The sequence below is a fragment of the Gekko japonicus genome, unplaced genomic scaffold (assembly GCF_001447785.1).
Source record: "Gekko japonicus isolate JY-2015 unplaced genomic scaffold, Gekko_japonicus_V1.1 scaffold2076, whole genome shotgun sequence".
NCBI classification, from domain to species: Eukaryota; Metazoa; Chordata; class Lepidosauria; order Squamata; family Gekkonidae; genus Gekko; species Gekko japonicus.
Window position 1 is genome coordinate 129,046 of NW_015166482.1, and position 16,954 is coordinate 145,999.

At 47.2% G+C, this 16,954-nt stretch overlaps 1 protein-coding gene across 1 annotated transcript in view; it reads right to left on the reverse strand.

Moving 5' to 3' along the window:
- Positions 1 to 19: 19 nt before the first annotated feature.
- Positions 20 to 16,954, reverse strand: part of FECH (ferrochelatase) — a 37,411-nt gene continuing 20,476 nt past the window's right edge. Inside the window, exons 7-11 of the mRNA XM_015412134.1 lie at positions 16,489 to 16,587; positions 12,155 to 12,262; positions 9,570 to 9,734; positions 6,099 to 6,158; positions 20 to 3,276 (exon numbers count right to left, since the gene is read on the reverse strand). Coding sequence (XP_015267620.1) covers positions 3,142 to 3,276; positions 6,099 to 6,158; positions 9,570 to 9,734; positions 12,155 to 12,262; positions 16,489 to 16,587 — 567 coding nt within the window. The 3' untranslated portion in view covers positions 20 to 3,141. The remainder of the gene's footprint in view (positions 3,277 to 6,098; positions 6,159 to 9,569; positions 9,735 to 12,154; positions 12,263 to 16,488; positions 16,588 to 16,954) is intronic.

Below are 16,954 nucleotides of genomic sequence, written 5' to 3' on the forward strand. Positions count from 1 at the left end.
ACTAGAGTGCTGGGCGGAAGTGAAGGCAGCATCGACCCCACAGCCAGCCCGTGCGGATCAATGGGGCCGACTCTTTGGAAAAACAAAATTATATTCTCAGCACTCAGGGCCGTTTCTGAGTCGCACTGATGGGCAGTTTCTGGAGAAATTCCCACTGATAGCTAAACTGTACATATTGCTGTTAGATATTGGAAGTTTGGTAAATGTTAACATTTACCAATAGTCCTTCATAGAACTGAGGAAAGGCAGAAGATCTTGAAATTTACCAGCACCTTAAATTAAGCATCCAAGCAACCACTTCCTTTCCATCTCTCTCAATGCTGGCCGTTTATTAATAATATGCCCTGGGAACATCAAAAAACAAGTGGTCACGACACAAACATTTCTGACGTTTCCCAGCAGGCCTTCTAAAATTACTGGTAAATGTCAACGTTTGCCGATTTCCTTACAATTTACTCATAAAGGACCCCTGTGCACGGTTATTAATGGAAGTGTAATGGAGAATGTGCATGCACACTAATGGTTGTGCACGTAGGCTGGTCCCACAACAGCGATGGTTTTCTGCACGGCTCTTGCTGCTGGTCTGAATGCAGAGGGCCTCTTGCAATGGCAAAGAAGCTTCCCCATGGGCTCTTTCCCCCACATTCCCCTTTCTTCTGCTTCCTCTGGTCTCCCTTTCCCTTCTGCCATTGGAGGGCTTTTCTCAAAAATCAGTGACAGCACAATAATATTACCATGATCTACAGCTGCAATCTACCAGACCCAAGGTTTGTTGGGGGTTTTTTTAAAACAAGTCACTATCCAACGCATTTCATTGCATAGATATAAGGGGAAAGGTGTACCATATCTCAGCAAAGGAAAGACTTTTTAAAAATGAAAATTGGCAACTGGATCGTGACAATAGAGCATCATACCGTTATTGCACTACAGCAATCTAGCAGCTGCGGATTATTTTTTTTTTTTAAAGGCCCCTAAAGTTTGCCAGTGCAGGGAAGGAGGACGGCAGGAGCTGAGATGAAACCTTCAAAAATGTGCACAATCCCATCCACATGGTGCACCAAAAAGCAGCTGAACTGTGCTCCTTCAATAAAAGATTATTATCTTTCCTAATCTCAAACCAGAAGGATCTCAGCAAAGCAAGGGGATACGTGGACCGTTAGGAGATGCCGCCGTGTGGGTGCTCCACACCCCCCAAAGCACATCAAAACCTCCATGTGGAAGCCACCAGTCACATGACGGCATGGAGAAAGTGTAACAAGAATGGATATAATCAACAGAGGAATCTCACACCAACCGAGTCTTCAAGTAACACAGGGCAATGTGCAGAACTGGACGATGCTAACTGGGTGGCATCCACAGCGACCAGTCAACTTGAGCATTGTGCACTTGGGGACTTCCCAGTGTACAATGTAAAAAATGTGCCTGATCAATCCACCCTGTCCATAAGCAGCTGCCAATTTCTACATATGGAGCAAGCAATGCATAACATCCTCTGTCAACCAGTGCACACTCTCTGCAGGCACCGGCATGGATGCACGTTCTCCAGTAACTGACATCACCCGCAATGTATACCACTGAAGAATAGCTCACGGGAACGTAAGCTTGGTCGCGGAAGGCCTTGTGAACAGGCAGGAGCGGATCAGCCATTTAGCTTACCGGGAAAGTTCCTGCTGGGGGGGGGAAATCACCAGTGGCCGGGAGTAATCCGAGCCAAGGGCCCCATTTGGTACTGGCAGTGCCGCAAGTGTCAATCAACTCAGACCGCAATAATGACAACAACAGGGCTAGGCATGCCCACTGTGGGAGTCTACGCCTGTTACCGATCCCATCTGCCCTTTGTGAACAAATTTAAGATAGTTTCCACACACATCGGATAATGCACTTGGCGATAGTTTGCAACTGGCTTTTCCCATTCCACGGAAGAAAATCCAGTTGCACATGACTGTGCATTGAGAGTGCATTATCCAGCAATATGCGACAGTGGCCTCAGACTCACAAGATCAAATGCAGGCATGCTGCGAGGGTGAAACATTCCTGCGGGGCTAGAAACCCAAAACTCCCCTAGAAGCTGTGAAGGCACATCAGTGTTCGGCAAAACGACCCACAAACATCCCCACTACCACTCAGTGTGCTTAAAGTCGGCTTCATGCCCAAATTCGAAGAGGCATGCACTTCCTTTCTTTTAGGGAAAAAGTAGAGAGAGAGAGAAATCTTTTCTTCATACACCACTGAAATCTCTGCAAAGATTACATAAAACACAGTCTGGGTATAATTTGGTTGTATGCAGGGCAAAACCTTTTTTGGGATGCTGCAGAATCACTTCCATATGACAATAAGCACAACAGGAAACAAAACCAACCTCTGTTTTAAAAATATGTATGTACACAGGCCATTTAAAAAAACCCAAACCTTAGATGTCAGCTTGTTCATTAAAAGCCATTTTAAAAAACACAAAACAGTAAAGGCAGTCAGCTGATCAACGGATTTGCTACAGAGCTCCAAAAACAGGACCTCAAAAAATAGTAGTATATTCTACCTGGAAGGCTTGATGTAAATATAAGTGCATATTAAGAGCTCCCGGAGATCTAGGTAGCAATCTTTAGAACCAGGTCTCTGGAGCAGTCTTTCTGGACTGGACAGACCTAGGCTGGCGGACTGACCCTCTCCCACAAAATCAAAAGCCACCAGCCGTTTATCCCTGAACGGCATCAATTAAATCAACAGAACAAACCCCCAGTGTAAGTGGGTGGGGAGACCAACCTGTAACATTTTAGCTCTTGGTACCCTGAAAATGGAACTGTTGGGACCGATACCGAGGAATGCTAATGGTCCTTGTCTCCCCCTGCCGGGTTATCCGTTTTAGAGGGAGACAAGTGTTCTCAGCACTCCGCAGGATGAAGCCCTTGAAAGTTACTTCCCTTCCGTGCTAGATCCCTCAACAGAAAAGAAAACACGTTTCAGGTTCTTCCCTCTTTGCATCCCAGTGTAAACCACCCCTCCGGATCAAGGGCCGCTTGACAAACGACACTTGTGTGAGTGAAACGGCCCAAAAGGAGGAGCTGAAGAAAAGAGCATGCAGGCAGATTCTCGAAATCCACGGGGCTTCTTCACCTGAAGGTCTCCCCCTCCGTAAAGTACACGTCATTGCCCTTGACTGGTAAAGAAAGATTTCGTCTCTCGGCAGACCGGATTCACGCAGAGCGGGCAGCTGAGGGTTAACTGCTTGGAGCAGATTTCATTCGACTGCAGGTGGGAACAGACCAAGTCTGCTAGTGCCTGGAAGTGTTTTTAAAAAAACCAAAATTGTTAACCAATGTCATGCTTCCAAACTGATAAGCAAGAGCAAGTAATGGCAAATGAGGGGTAGTAAAAAAAATATCACAAGGCTTTGTACAACACTTGAAAAATACTACTAGCGAAGAAGGAGAGAAGAGATTGGATTTATACCCCGCCCTTCACTCAGAGCGGCTTACAAACTCCTTTCCCTTCCCCTCCCCACAACAGACACCCTGTGAGGTAGGCGGGGCTGAGAGAGCTCTTGACAGAAACTGCTCTTTTTCAAGGACAGCTCTGACAGAACTACGGCTTGCCCAAGGTCATCCAGCAGCTGCAAGTGGAGGAGTGGGGAATCAAACCCGGTTCTCCCAGATTAGAGTCCGCACACTTAACCACTACACCAAACTGGCTGTGGCTTAGTGGAAGAGCCTCTACTTGGCATGAAGAAGGTCCCAAATTCAGTCCCTGACACCTCCAGTTAAAAAGGGTCAGGGAGTAAGTGTTGTGAAAGACTTCTCCCCAAGACCCTGGAGAGCTGCTGCCAGTCTGAGTGGACAATAATGACCTTAAGAACGTAAGAGTGTTAAAAGCCCTGCTGGATCAGACCACCTAGCCTGGCATGCTGTTTCACACAGTGGCCAACCAGTTCCTCTGGACAGCCAACAACAGGGCATAAATACCAAGGCCTTCCCCTGATGTTGCCTCCTGGGTCTGGGATTCAGAGGTTTAGTGCCTCTGAATGTGGAGGTTCTCCTCAGCCACTGTGGCTAGTAGCCATTGATAGACTCATCATCTATGAATCCATCTAATCCTCTTTCCAAGGTGTTTATTTCAGTGGCTGTCACTACATCCTCTGGCAGCAAATCCCACATTTGAATCACTCTCTGTGTAAAGAAGTATTTCCTTCTGTCTATCCTGAATCGACTACCCATCAAATTTAGAGTCTGGTGGCACTTTTAAGACCAACAAAGGTTTATTCAAGGTATGAACTTTCGTGTGCAAGGCACACTTTTTTCAAATACGTAAAATGACAAAAAAGGTTCAAACTTATAGCCAGAGAAAGTGTGCCTTGCACACGAAAGCCCATACCTTGAATAAAACTTTGTTGGTCTTAAAGGCGCCGCTGGAGTCTAAATACGTTCTATTGCTTCAGACCAATACGGCTGACCAACTGGATGTATCTACTACCCATCAGTTTCACTGGCTGCCCTGATATTTTGGGAGAGGGAGAGAAGAGATTGGATTTATACCCCGCCCTTCACTTGGAGTCTCAGAGCGGCTTACAAACTCCTTTCCCTTCCCCTCCCCACAACAGACACCCTGGGAGGTGGGTGGGGGCTGAGAGAACTCTGACACAAACTGCTCTTTTTCAGGGACAGCTGTGCCAGAGCTTGTGACTGACCCAAGGTCACATCAGCAGGTGCAAGTGGAGGAGTGGGGACTCAAACCCGGTTCTCCCGGATTAGAGTCCGCACACTTAACCACTACACCAAACTGGCTCTCTGTGTCAGCTCTCTCCATCCCATGCATTACGGTATAAACCTCTCACATGTCTCCCCCACCCCAGTCGTCCCTTTTCTAAACTGAAAAGTCCCATATTCTTCAGCCTTTCCTCATAGGGGAGGTGCTCCAACCCCGCTCATCATCTTGTTCGCCTTCCTCTGTAAATTTCCCAGCTCTGCCGTGTCCTTGTTGAGATAGTTTTTATCCGAGAGCTATTACTGCCTTAAATGCTGTATGAAATTGGAATTTGGGTGACACTGGTGGTTATAAGCTGTTATGTGAACCTTAAGGGAGTTATGGGACAGTGTGAGTATGGTGTGTGAGTGTATATGAATATTGTTGCAGATCACCGAAATGATTGCATCCTTAATTTCGTTGTACTATGTACAATGACAATAAAGTATATTATTATTATTATACGGTGACAAGAACTGTACACAGTGTTCCAAAAGAGGCTGCACCATAGCTCTGTACGGGGGCCATTACAATATTGGCTGTTTTATTCTCCATCCCTTTTCTCGTAATCCCTAACATCGTTTGCCTTTTTTTCACCGCTGCAGCACAGTGTGTCGACACTTTCACTGAGCTATCCGCTACAACCCCAAGATCTTTTCCCCTCTCAGACTCAGCGAGTTCAGAAGCTGGGCTTTCTTGACCCAATGTGCCTCAGCTTACACGTACCAACAAGGAACTTCCACTCGCCACATTGCTGCCCGTTCACCCAGTTCGTGGGGATCCTCTTGGAGCTCTTCACAGGGTTTGATCAGGTGGGCGATAGTACACCCCACTTTTAAGTAGCCCTTAGGGCCCAGTATTTCCCACCCATATCCCTCTCCAGTTACCCTCACTTCCCCCGGCCCCTTAGTTGCCACACACAGCCCTCAGTCGCCATCCTACCATCATTCCTAAATTCTATTATGCTCCTGTCAATATCACCCTGGGTGCCGCTTATGCAATCATCTCTTTGGACTGACTCGTCCCAAACCGGAGGCTCCCCAGCTCCTGCCAGCTTTCCCTGGATGGACGGATGGTCCGATTCCGTAGAAGGAAGCTTTGTGTGCTCACTGCTAGCGGATTTTGTAGAGGAGAGGAACACAAGAGGCCGATTCGCACTCAAAATAGAAGGAAACCGGGAAGCGTTCCATCAACGGCACGATCCGTTCGCATGAATTTCTGGTGCAGATTTCTGCTTTCTTAATCGAAACACTCGGTCAACTAGAAGCTGATGCTGATAATTACTGGGATTCAGATTTAATTACGCGTCGTGTTTTGTGTGCAACGGCTAACGGCCCCAGATGTGGATTGCTCATCGTAATTACCTTGGCAAACAGAGGATTTCCATTGAGTGATTCTGCTCTTCTGATGTTTTCAACCCCGCACTGGGAAAGGAGGACAAAGAGTTAAAGCACGGTACTGCTATAGGAAGAGGAGAGAGAGGAGACGGGATTTACACCCCGCCCTTCACTACCTGAAGGAGTCCCAGAGCAGTTTACAATCTCCTTTCCTTTCCCCTTCCCACAACGGACACCCTGTGAGGTAGGCGGGGCTGAGAGAGCTCTCTCGAGGACTGCTCCTGAGAAGATAGCTCTGAAAGAACTTGTAATTGACCCAAGGTCACACCAGCAGCTGCATGTGGCGGAGTGGGGAATACAGCAGCTGTGCATTTGGCACCAGACACACGACTCACATCTTTAGAGGCCTCATAAACATCCTTGTCTTGTGTCTACTGATCTTGCTGCTTAAGTAATATAACCATTTTTACTACACTGTAAGTTTTTTTAAAAATTGATTATTCATATTCAATTTTCTTTTTTCTACAGCTTTCCTTTTTTGGTCCAGTATTAAGTTATTGGTTATTTTATTGTAATATGTAATATTGTAACATGTGTACCTCAAACTGTTTGACCTCTGAAGAAGGCCCCCAATAGGGCGGAAACACGTCAGGTGACTTGTATTGGCCCTTGTGTCCAGGCCCTTGTTTGTTTTTAACTGACTTTCTAATAAATACATGTAGCCCCCTGTCACATGGGCCGGATATCGCGGGGGGGAGGCGTGGCTAATTGCCCCGGCGCAGTTTGATCCGCGATTACGCGATCAGATGCGCCGGCGGCACACCATGGGTCCTTCCCTCGGTGCCGGCGGGTAAACAAGGAACCGGAAGGGAATGCCGCGCGCCGGCGCGATCACACCACAGGCGTCTGGAGGCAGCCTGTGGCAAACGTTTACTAGTACCTTGGAGGTACTAGTTTTTTAATGCGCATTGTCGGCGGTAAGCCACGGGTGCACTCCACTTCCCAGATGTTGGGGTGTGATTGCGCCCGGATAATCCGCCCACCATTCGTGCCTCTCCCGCGGCAACTTTGCCGTGAGACCAGGGCCGTATTTTTGTATATGTTTACACTAGCTTTTTAATATTGGCCCTTTATCAGACTTCATTCTTACCGGAGTGGGGAATCAAACCTGGTTCTCCCAGATTAGAGTCCGCGCTCCTAACCACTGCACCAAGCTGGGACTTTGGCTAGCTCAATGATACAGTTTGTTAGAACTGGGCTTGATCATACATCATGAAAATAGCATAAGACCCACTTTCCTGTGTCCTGATCCCATGCCACGGTGGTAAAACCCTGATAAAGGAACAGCGTGCACTGAACTATGTGGGTCTCTCTACAGAGCTATTACTAGATTGGGAAAAGACTGGACCAGGAAATAGAAACCTTTTTCTTTCTCTCAAAGCACTGGCAACAATCGTTTCTGCCCCAAACTGTGCTACTCACATTTTTTGCAAATATGATCAAGCACTTGAATTCTTTTCATTACGGTCAATATCTGTACCTACAATCCACTCTGGATATCTGCCTGCAGCACCCTAATACACACAAGCAACCTGATCCTAAACATGTCTGGGTGACCTGGGGCCAGTCACACACTCTCAGCCTAACCTAACTCACAGGGCTGTTGCGAGGATAAAAGGGAGGGAAATGACAGAAGTCGCTTTGGGTCCCCACTTGGGACAAAAGCAGGGATACAAATAAATATTCAGAGGAAAATATCCATCAAGTGGCCCCTACCTGGTGGAACGAGCTCCCGGAGGAGATCAGAGCCCTGCGAGACCTTATGCAGTTCCGCAGGGCCTGTAAGACGGAGCTCTTCCGCCAGGCTTTCACATAGGGACCGCCGTTGCCACCACCACCAATGAGGTGGACAACATCGGGGTTAAGGATGACCCAGGAAGATCTGCCATAATTTCTGCGTGGCCACTGGATTTACCTGGTTGAGCTATAGGATAACATCACCCTGGAGAACCATCCGGAGACCATCTTGTTAAGTTGAGTAAAATTTTTATTAATTGTCATTAATGTTTTATTGCTTTTATCTATTTTATATGGGTTTTCCCCTTGTAAGCCGCCCTGAGCCCACTTTGCGGGGAGGGCGGGGTATAAACCTTAACAAATAAATAAATAAATAAGTTTAACAGGGTTTGCTTCCCACAGCACGTGCTGAGGACTGCAGCTATAGACCTCCCCATCTTCACACCCTGGGGTCAGAATGGCTACTGGGCGGGAACAGCAAATGGTTTCGCGGTAGAGGCTGGGCCAGGTCTCAGCGGCAGAGCCTGTGCTTTGCATGCAGAAGGCCGCATGTTCAATCCCCGGCCTCTCCAGCTAAAACCATCAGCCAAAGATCCTTCACATCGCCTGCTTACCTAAGACCCCGGAGAGCCATCACTGGTCAGAGCAGACAACACTGACCTTGGCGGAGCAACGATCTGACTCCATAAACGGCAGCTTCACTCAGGAAAGGACCACGGTTCAGTGATGGCGCATCTACTTCTCATACAGAAAGCCCCAAGTTCATAGAATCACAGAATCACAGAGCTGGAAGGGGCCATACAGGGGCCCTCTAGTCCAACCCCCTGCTCAGTGCAGGATCAGCCTAGAGCAGTGGTGGCGAACCTTTTAGAGACCGAGTGCCCAAACTGCGACCCAAAACCCACTTATTTATCGCAAAGTGCCGACACGGCAATTTAACCTGAATACTGAGGTTTTACTTTAGAAAAAAACCACTCACACATTAACTTAAGATGATCCAAACAAAGTAAGGAAAGCAATCCCAAATGCTTTCATTTACTTAAAATTATTTGGCAGAGAATTCGACACTTCAATGATGGTCTGGGCCTGGCTGGGGCGATGGCACGCGTGCCCACAGAGAGGGCTCTGAGGGCCGCCTCTGGCACCCGTGCCATAGGTTCGCCACCACTGGCCTAGAGCATCCCTGACAAGGGTTTGTCCAGCCGCTGCTTCAAGACTGCCAGGGAGGGGGAGCTCACCACCTCCCTAGGAAGCTCATTCCACTGTGGAACAACTTACTGTAAGAAAGTTTCTCCTAAGATCCAGCCGGTACCTTCCTGCCCTTAATTTAAGCACATTCTTGTGAGTCCTCTCCTCCTCTGCCAACAGGAACTGCCCCCTGCCCTCCTGTAAGTGACAGCCCTTCTAGTACTTCAAGACAGCAATCATGTCCCCTCTCAGCCTCCTCTTCTCCAGACTAAACATTCCCAAGTCCCTCAGCCTTTCCTCTCAGAGCTTGGTCCCAATCCTCCTCGTCGCTCTCCTCCGCACGCGCTCCATTCTGTCAATCCCTCTTGTCGCCACTGGAAAGGACCAGGAAGTCTATGATATGAAAGACCTCAGCCTGAGACCCTGGAGAGCTGTCGCCGCTCAGGGTGGACAGGACCAACCTGCAGAGATAGACAGTCTGACTCATCCCAAGGCGATTCCGTGTGTTCTTACCTCAGTGGCTAGCTTCTGCGAGTACTCAATGTCCAGTTCGTAAAGCGTTTCGATGTGGTCGCTGGTAAACGCTATCGGGACCAACAAAATATTCCTCTTCCCCCTTTGGCAGAGGCCTTTGATGGTCTCATCGGTCTGGGGACCCAGCCAGGGCATAGGGCCCACCTAGGACAAAAGAAGCAAGGCAGCAAGAATCGGTGGTAGAAAGTGCTGTGAAGTCATAAGAACATGAGAACATAAGAGACGCCAATGTTGGATCAGGCCAAAGGCCCATCCAGTCCAACACTCTGTGTCACACAGTGGCCAGAAATACCAGGTGCCATCAGGAGGTCCACCGGATCTAATGAGAGCCGGCTAGCCTGGGCCAGAATTAACCCCTCTTTATTCAGCACCATTCACAAGTGAAGTCTCCAGCAGCACCATCAGTGACGGACTGGCAAGACAAGCTATGGGAACACCTGGTCATGGCAAGAATTGCTGATTCGCTCAGGTGTGCACAATCAGATACCCCACACCACTCCACATTTGTGTCAGCTTGGTTCCCTGTAGTCTCCTATTTACAGATTCTAGATATTCTCCCCCCTAACCCTCTTTATCTGAAGTGGTTAACCTTGTAGGTTTAGACCCCTTCCATTTAAATGGCATTCTTGTAGACGGATGCACTGTATTACGCTGTATTGTGCTTTAATTTAAAATTAATAAAGATGATTTTTTTAAAAAAAACAAGTGAAAGTTAAGGCTTTAGATAGCAGGCAGGAAAGAAGGCGAAAGTAAGAAGGAAAAGGGGATAGGTACCAGTGCCAGTGTTCCCTTTAAGCTGAGTTAGTGTGGGCTAGCTCAGTTTTCTCAGCCTCCGGCTCACACCTTTTTGTCTTAGCTCAGGAAGGGTGGCTCCAGAGCAAACTGATTTAATGCAGCAGCCAAATCGCTTGCTCACAACTTTAATGCCAGTAGCTCACAAAGTAGAATTTTTGCTCACAAGACTCTACAGCTTAGAGGGAGAACTGGGTACCACCCCACCATGCAGTTCTTCTGCACCAACCCTGCTGAAAGTAACGCAGTACATGGAACAGCTTCAGTTCAACTACAGGCAGTGAGTTACCCTCGAGAGCATCACAGGTCAACAGGAAATCAGGGATTAGGAGTATAGTATGGCCTTCTTCCTAAAGTGCCGTGTTTTCTCCTGCACAGTGTTTTAGACACAAGCAAGCATCCCCCCAACAGAAGAAGAAACACTCTGTATCCCACAGTGGCCAGAAATACCAGTGCCATCAGGAGGTCCACCAGTGGGGCCAGGACATTAGAAGCCCTCCCACTGTTGACCCCCCCCCAAGCACCAAGATGACAGAGCATCACTTGCCCCAGAGTCCCTATCTATACCTTGTGGCTAATAGCCACTGATGGACCTCTGCTCCATATGCTTATCTAATTCCCTTTTGAAGCCGTCCATGCTTGTAGCTGCCACCACTTCCTGTGGCAGTGAATTCCAAGTGTTAATCACTCTTTGGGTGAAGAAGTACTTCCTTTTATCCGTTCTAACCCGACCGCTCAGCAATTTCATGGAGTGCCCACGGGTTCTTGTATTGTGAGAAAGGGAGAAAAGTACCTCTTTCTCTACCTGCTCTTTCCCATGCATAATCTTATAAACCTCAATCATGTCACCCCTCAGTCGTCGTTTCTCCAAGCTAAAGAGCCCTAAGCGCCTTAACCGTTCCTCATAGGGAAAGTGTTCCAACCCTTTTATCATTCGAGTTGCTCTTTTCTGCACTTTTTCCAAAGCTATAATATCCTTTTTAAGGTGTGGTGACCAGAATTGCACACAGTATTCCAGATGAGGTCGCACCATTGATTTATATAGCGGCATTATGATATTGGCTGATCTGTTTACAATACCCTTCCTAATAATCCCCAGCATAGCATTGGCCTTCTTTATTGCAGTCACACACTGTCTCGACATTTTCAGTGAGTTATCTACTACAACTCCAAGATCTCTCTCTTGATCTGTCTCTGCCAGTTCAGACCCCATCAACGTGTATTTATAGTTAGGATTTTTGGCTCCAATGTGCATCACCTTGCACTTGGCCACATTGAACCCCATTTGCCATGTTGACGCCCACTTGCCCATCTTTGACAGATCCCTTTGGAGTGCCTCACAATCCTCACTGGTTTTCACCACCCTGAACAACTTTGTATCATCCGCAAATTTAGCCACTTCACTGCTTACTCCCAACTCCAAATCATTAATGAACAAGTTAAAAAGCAGTGGACCAAGTACTGATCCCTGTGGTACCCCACTGCTTACACCCCTCCACTGGGAGAACTGCCCATTTATACTCACTCTCTGTTTTCTATTAATTAGCCAGTTTTTGATCCATAAAAGGACTTGTCCTTTTATCCCATGATTTTTGAGCTTGCTTAGGAGCCTTTGATGAGGAACTTTATCAAAAGCTTTCTGGAAGTCAATTTCCACGCAACATATAGCACCAAGCACACATTTAATAATGGCAGCAGATATGATCAAACGGCAATCAAGCACAGACTGTTTCTGATTTAGAGAGCTGTAAAAGCTACCCCCTACTGCATACCTTGGACTGCCACACGAGCCTGTAAGGGTTGGAATAGTTGACTTTCTCCATAACCCTCTGGACAGTGGCCCCCACCTCTTGTGGGTATGGATCACCTCGATTAACTACCTGCGGCACAACAAGAAAAAGCTTCAGCTCTTTAAAATCCCTTTCGGATTAAAGTGTGCACCGGAAACATTTCAGACTCTGCCACCCACCTAAAACCAGTCCCCTCCCACTACAGCACTTGTGTGACACGGGATTTTCCACAGTTATCTTTGTTCAGGAAGACTCACACAAGATGCAGGAGGTTCCCTAGAGCCAGATTGCCCCTCTTTGATTTTAGCCACATTATAACACAGGTAGAGAGATGCCCTTCCGAGAAATTTGGCCACAGTGGGAAACAGGATGCTAAATTAGACAGATCGTTGGCCTGATCCATCAGGCCTCCTTCTACTTTGCTTTGAGCAATGCAATTAGAGGCTCCGCCTTTCCCACCTAGAAAATACATGTCCCTTCCTGCCCGAGGGACAAAACTGACCTCAGAGGTGAGAGAGACACACACAGAAACTGAAGGTGCCAGGACTGGGAATACTCCAGGACTCATAAAAGGGACATTCTACATTTATTTATAAAGGAGGGCTACATGATTCTCAATTTATTTATACTGTAAGCTACCTTCAGTTCTGTAAGGTAGAAAGGTACACAGTAAAATGTTTTCAGTAAATAAATACATTAAAACCCATGAAAGACTAAAGGATATGGATCATGACCGACCTTCGCATGACAGCAAAAAAGTCTTCCGAGAAAAAGTGCACCATGCACCTCAATTAGCATATTATCAAGAACTGATTATAGTATGAAGGCATTTTATTCATGCACCTTTGTAACCTCAACATGTCCCTTTCCTTAATACTTATTTCACAAACTTGAAGCTCACCTGGCACTCGATGAGCCAGAACAAGAAATGTTTACCTGGGCTTTGAACCAAGGGAGTTCCATCTTTCAGAGCTATTTTAGGGGTTGCCCCTAGCCTAACTACTGTTTTGTGGGTATCCTGTTAGGCAGCTCAACGAGGTTTTATGCTGTTTTTATGCCCCTGGCTTGTTTGTATTACTGACCATTTTAATGTTACTGTTTGTAGTATTTTATTCGTTTTTATTTTGCAAACTGCCTCAAAGCAGGTCTCTGGAGAGGCAGCACATTCATTTCTAAACAGACAGACTCCAAGAGCTGTACACTTCAAGAGAGGATGAACCAGTATTAACTGAACAACGGTGGGTGCCTAGACCCCAAGGAACTGATGAACAGTGTTCCCTCTAAGCTAAGTTAGTGTGAGCTAGCTCACAGTTTTTTAGCCTCCAGCTCACACATTTTTGTCTTAGCCCAGGAAGGAGGGCTCCAGAGCAAACTAATTGATGCAGTAACCAAATAACTCGGGCTCTTTTTGTAGCAGGTACTCATTTGCATATTAGGCGACACACCCCTAATGCAGCCAATCCTCCAAGAGCTTACAGTAGCCCCTGTAAGAAGAGCTCTGTAAGCTCTTGGAGGATTGGCTACATTAGGGGGTGTGTGGCCTAATATGCAAAGGAGTTCCTGCTTATTTTGGACCAATCTTCAATGATGTAACCAAAATCTTGCATCCAAGTGAAGAATTTTTGCTCACAAGACTCCGTAGCTTAGAGGGAACATTGCTGATGAATCCTTACTCATTCGTCAAAACCATAAAATAATTGTGTGGGTGTGTGAGAGAGAGAGAGTGTATGAGAAATGCCATTAAGTTGCTTCGGACTCTTGGCAACCCCTAAATGTCCTCTCATTAACAGCCTTGGCTCAGGTCTTGCAAACTGAGGGCCTTTGTGGCTTCCTTGATTGAGTCCACCCATCTCCTGTTGGGTCTTCCTCTTTTCCTGCTCCCTTCGACTTTTCCTAGCACTGTCGTCTTTTCCAGCAACTCTTTGTCTTCTCATGATGTGACTGAAGTGCGATAGCCTTCAGTTTAGTCCTTTTAGCTTCTAAGGAGAGCTCAGGCTTGCTTTGATGTAGAGCCCACTGGTTGGTCTTTCTGGCAGTCCCGTGCTATGAAATTCTCCCCCAACACCACATTTCAAATTAATCTACTTTCTTCCTGCCAGCTTTCTTCATTTTCCAACTTTCACACCCTTACACAGGGGGATCAAAATCTGCTTTAAAAAACCCCCAAAGAGGTACCCAAATCCAAAGCTGGGAGGTAAAGGTAAAGGTTCCCCTGCTCGAAAGCCAGTCGAGTCCGACTCTAGGGGTGCGGTGCTCATCTCCGATTCAAAGCCGAAGAGCCAGCGCTGTCCGAAGATGTTTCCGTGGTCATGTGGCCGGCATGACTAAACACCAAGGCGCACGGAATGCTGTTTCCTTCCCACCGAAGTGGTACCTCTTTATCTACTTGCAATTTCTTGCTTTCGAACTGCTAGGTTGGCAGGAGCTGGAACTAGAGACGGGAGCTCACTCCGTCATGTGGCAACTCAGGTCTTGAACTGCTGAACTACTGACCTTCCACAGCCTGCAGTTCAGCGTCTTAACCACTTGAGCCACCGCAGCTCCTAAAGCTGGGAGAGGGAGAATCAAAAATCACTGTGTACCATCCTTCAACTCAAGCGATGTGCCTGAACCTCAAGATCCTTATCCGATGCTCTGTAGCCATATTTATACCATCTGTTTTGCTACTGCTGACCACAAGATGGCACCACAGACCCAAGAACAGCAGAATCTTTGCTCTAGTTGAGACTTGGGATTGGAAAGGTGAGAAGGGACATAAAACCAGTATTCTGATGCTACGGTTAACAGTGGCGGACGAAGCAGGACTAGTTGGGTTAAGATACTTTTTTAAAAAAGCGACTCAAATACTCCTCATAGAGTCTGCTTCCAAACCCCCCACCACTACCCGATCTACTCCAAGAGCCATAATCCTGCTCTGGAAGCATCAATGGCAGAAAGGAGGACTTGAACCTGGGTCTCCCAGGATGCTAGCTGGTCCATCCACTACACCACACTAGAGATGTAAAGGTTCTGGAAATTTTGAAGCCATGGGGGGGAGGCACCCCTTTTTTCCTCCCCCCCCAAAAAAACCCCCAGAAATTTTTGGAAAAATTGAAAAAAAGGCAATATTAGATTGAAAGTCACTTTGTTACTTTGGGAACATAAAATGCAGCGTGCATAAATTGGCTCTGCATAAAAGTATCATGTCTGATATACTAAGAGTAAAGTTCACTCAGAAAATAATATCAATTTTAAATTTAAATTTCAGTACTACAAAGTACTGAAATGTATAGAACACCTGAACTATAAGGAACCTCTTTTGCCAGTTTGAAAGCAGGCAAAAAAACCACACACAACAAAAACGGAAGAAAACAATAGCATAACAAAACGAACATTATTATTTGTCTCCTCTAATCCTCCTACCCCTCCATAGTACAAACAGCTGAGAGGATAGAAACCGATTCACCAACTATATACCAACAAGACGAACCCCACAAGCAAAAAGGAAACTGAAACCTTTTTCCTTCTCCTGTGAAAGCTGCAGTGCCCCCTAGAGACAGAAATGCATCTTTCTGTCCCATTTGAGAATTGTGTCCTCAGTATTTTCTCAGTATCTGAACTGTATTCCAGCATTTGCTTATCCTCAGTGTACGTGAATTGCAATAATTTGATAGTATACATAGTCTTACATCAACGGTTCCATGTTACATACCTTTTAGAAATAACATTGGAGAGTTAGATATATGAACACCTTGTCATAAACATGTTTCTCCCCAGCAGGGCTATTTTTGGGGCAGGAACGCACAGGAACGGAGTTCCGTCTGGCTTCAGAGTTGGCCACACCCACTACAGCCAAAACCTCTGTGTCCATGGCTACAGAGGGAAGGCCTGGAGAGCGACTCCCCCGGCGACTCTGGGGTGGGCAGGCCAGGGGGGCCCTGGAAGGATTGGGGAGGCATTTAAATGCCTCCCCGTGCCTTCCCTAGCCTGTCCAAGGGCCGGCTTGCCTGGGCTCCCTGCAGCTGCAGGGCGCCTGGGCAATCCAAGGGAAGGCATGGGGGTGTTACCTAATATGCTAATGAGCTGTGCTATCAGGGGTGTGGCCTAGTATGCTAATGAGTTTCTGCTGTTGGGTGTGGCCTAGTATGCTAATGAGTTCCTGCTGGGCTTTTTCCTCAAAAAAAGCCCTGCCCCCCCAGGAAAAATGGCTTAAAAAACAACACACACACCCCATTTTTCCATCCTCCCCCAAAACCACACAAACCAACAAGGCTGGGAATAAGGCTCTTCTTGAGGGAGGGATTCAACCCTTCCCCACATGGCTTTTTGCTACTCACAGACATGGGTAGGGAATGAGCGGAGAAAAGTATAACAACGTCTTTCCTCTTATCGGGTGGAAACAGGTCCAGCTCCTTCTGGATGTGGTCTGCAAAACACTGAACACAAGAAGCAAAAGAAGTCAGGCGTCGCAAGGGTGACTCCTCCAATCAGGAGGACTGCTGAAACAGAGCCCAGGATCTGAATGCAAAATACTTTGCTGATTTTCTTTGGCCACAACACGGGCCCATTACCAGCCAGTTCGGGAGGGGCCGCGGCTCAGAGTTCGAGCCTCTGCCTTTTCATGTGGAAGGTCCCAGGTTCAATCCTCAGCGTCCCATAAGAACGTAAGAAAGCCATGTTGGATCAGGCCAATGGCCCATCCAGTCCAACACACTGTGTCACTGTGTCCAAAACTGAGGTGCCATCAGGAGGTCCAGCAATGGGGCCAGGACACTAGGAGCCCTCCCCACTGTTGCCCCCCCC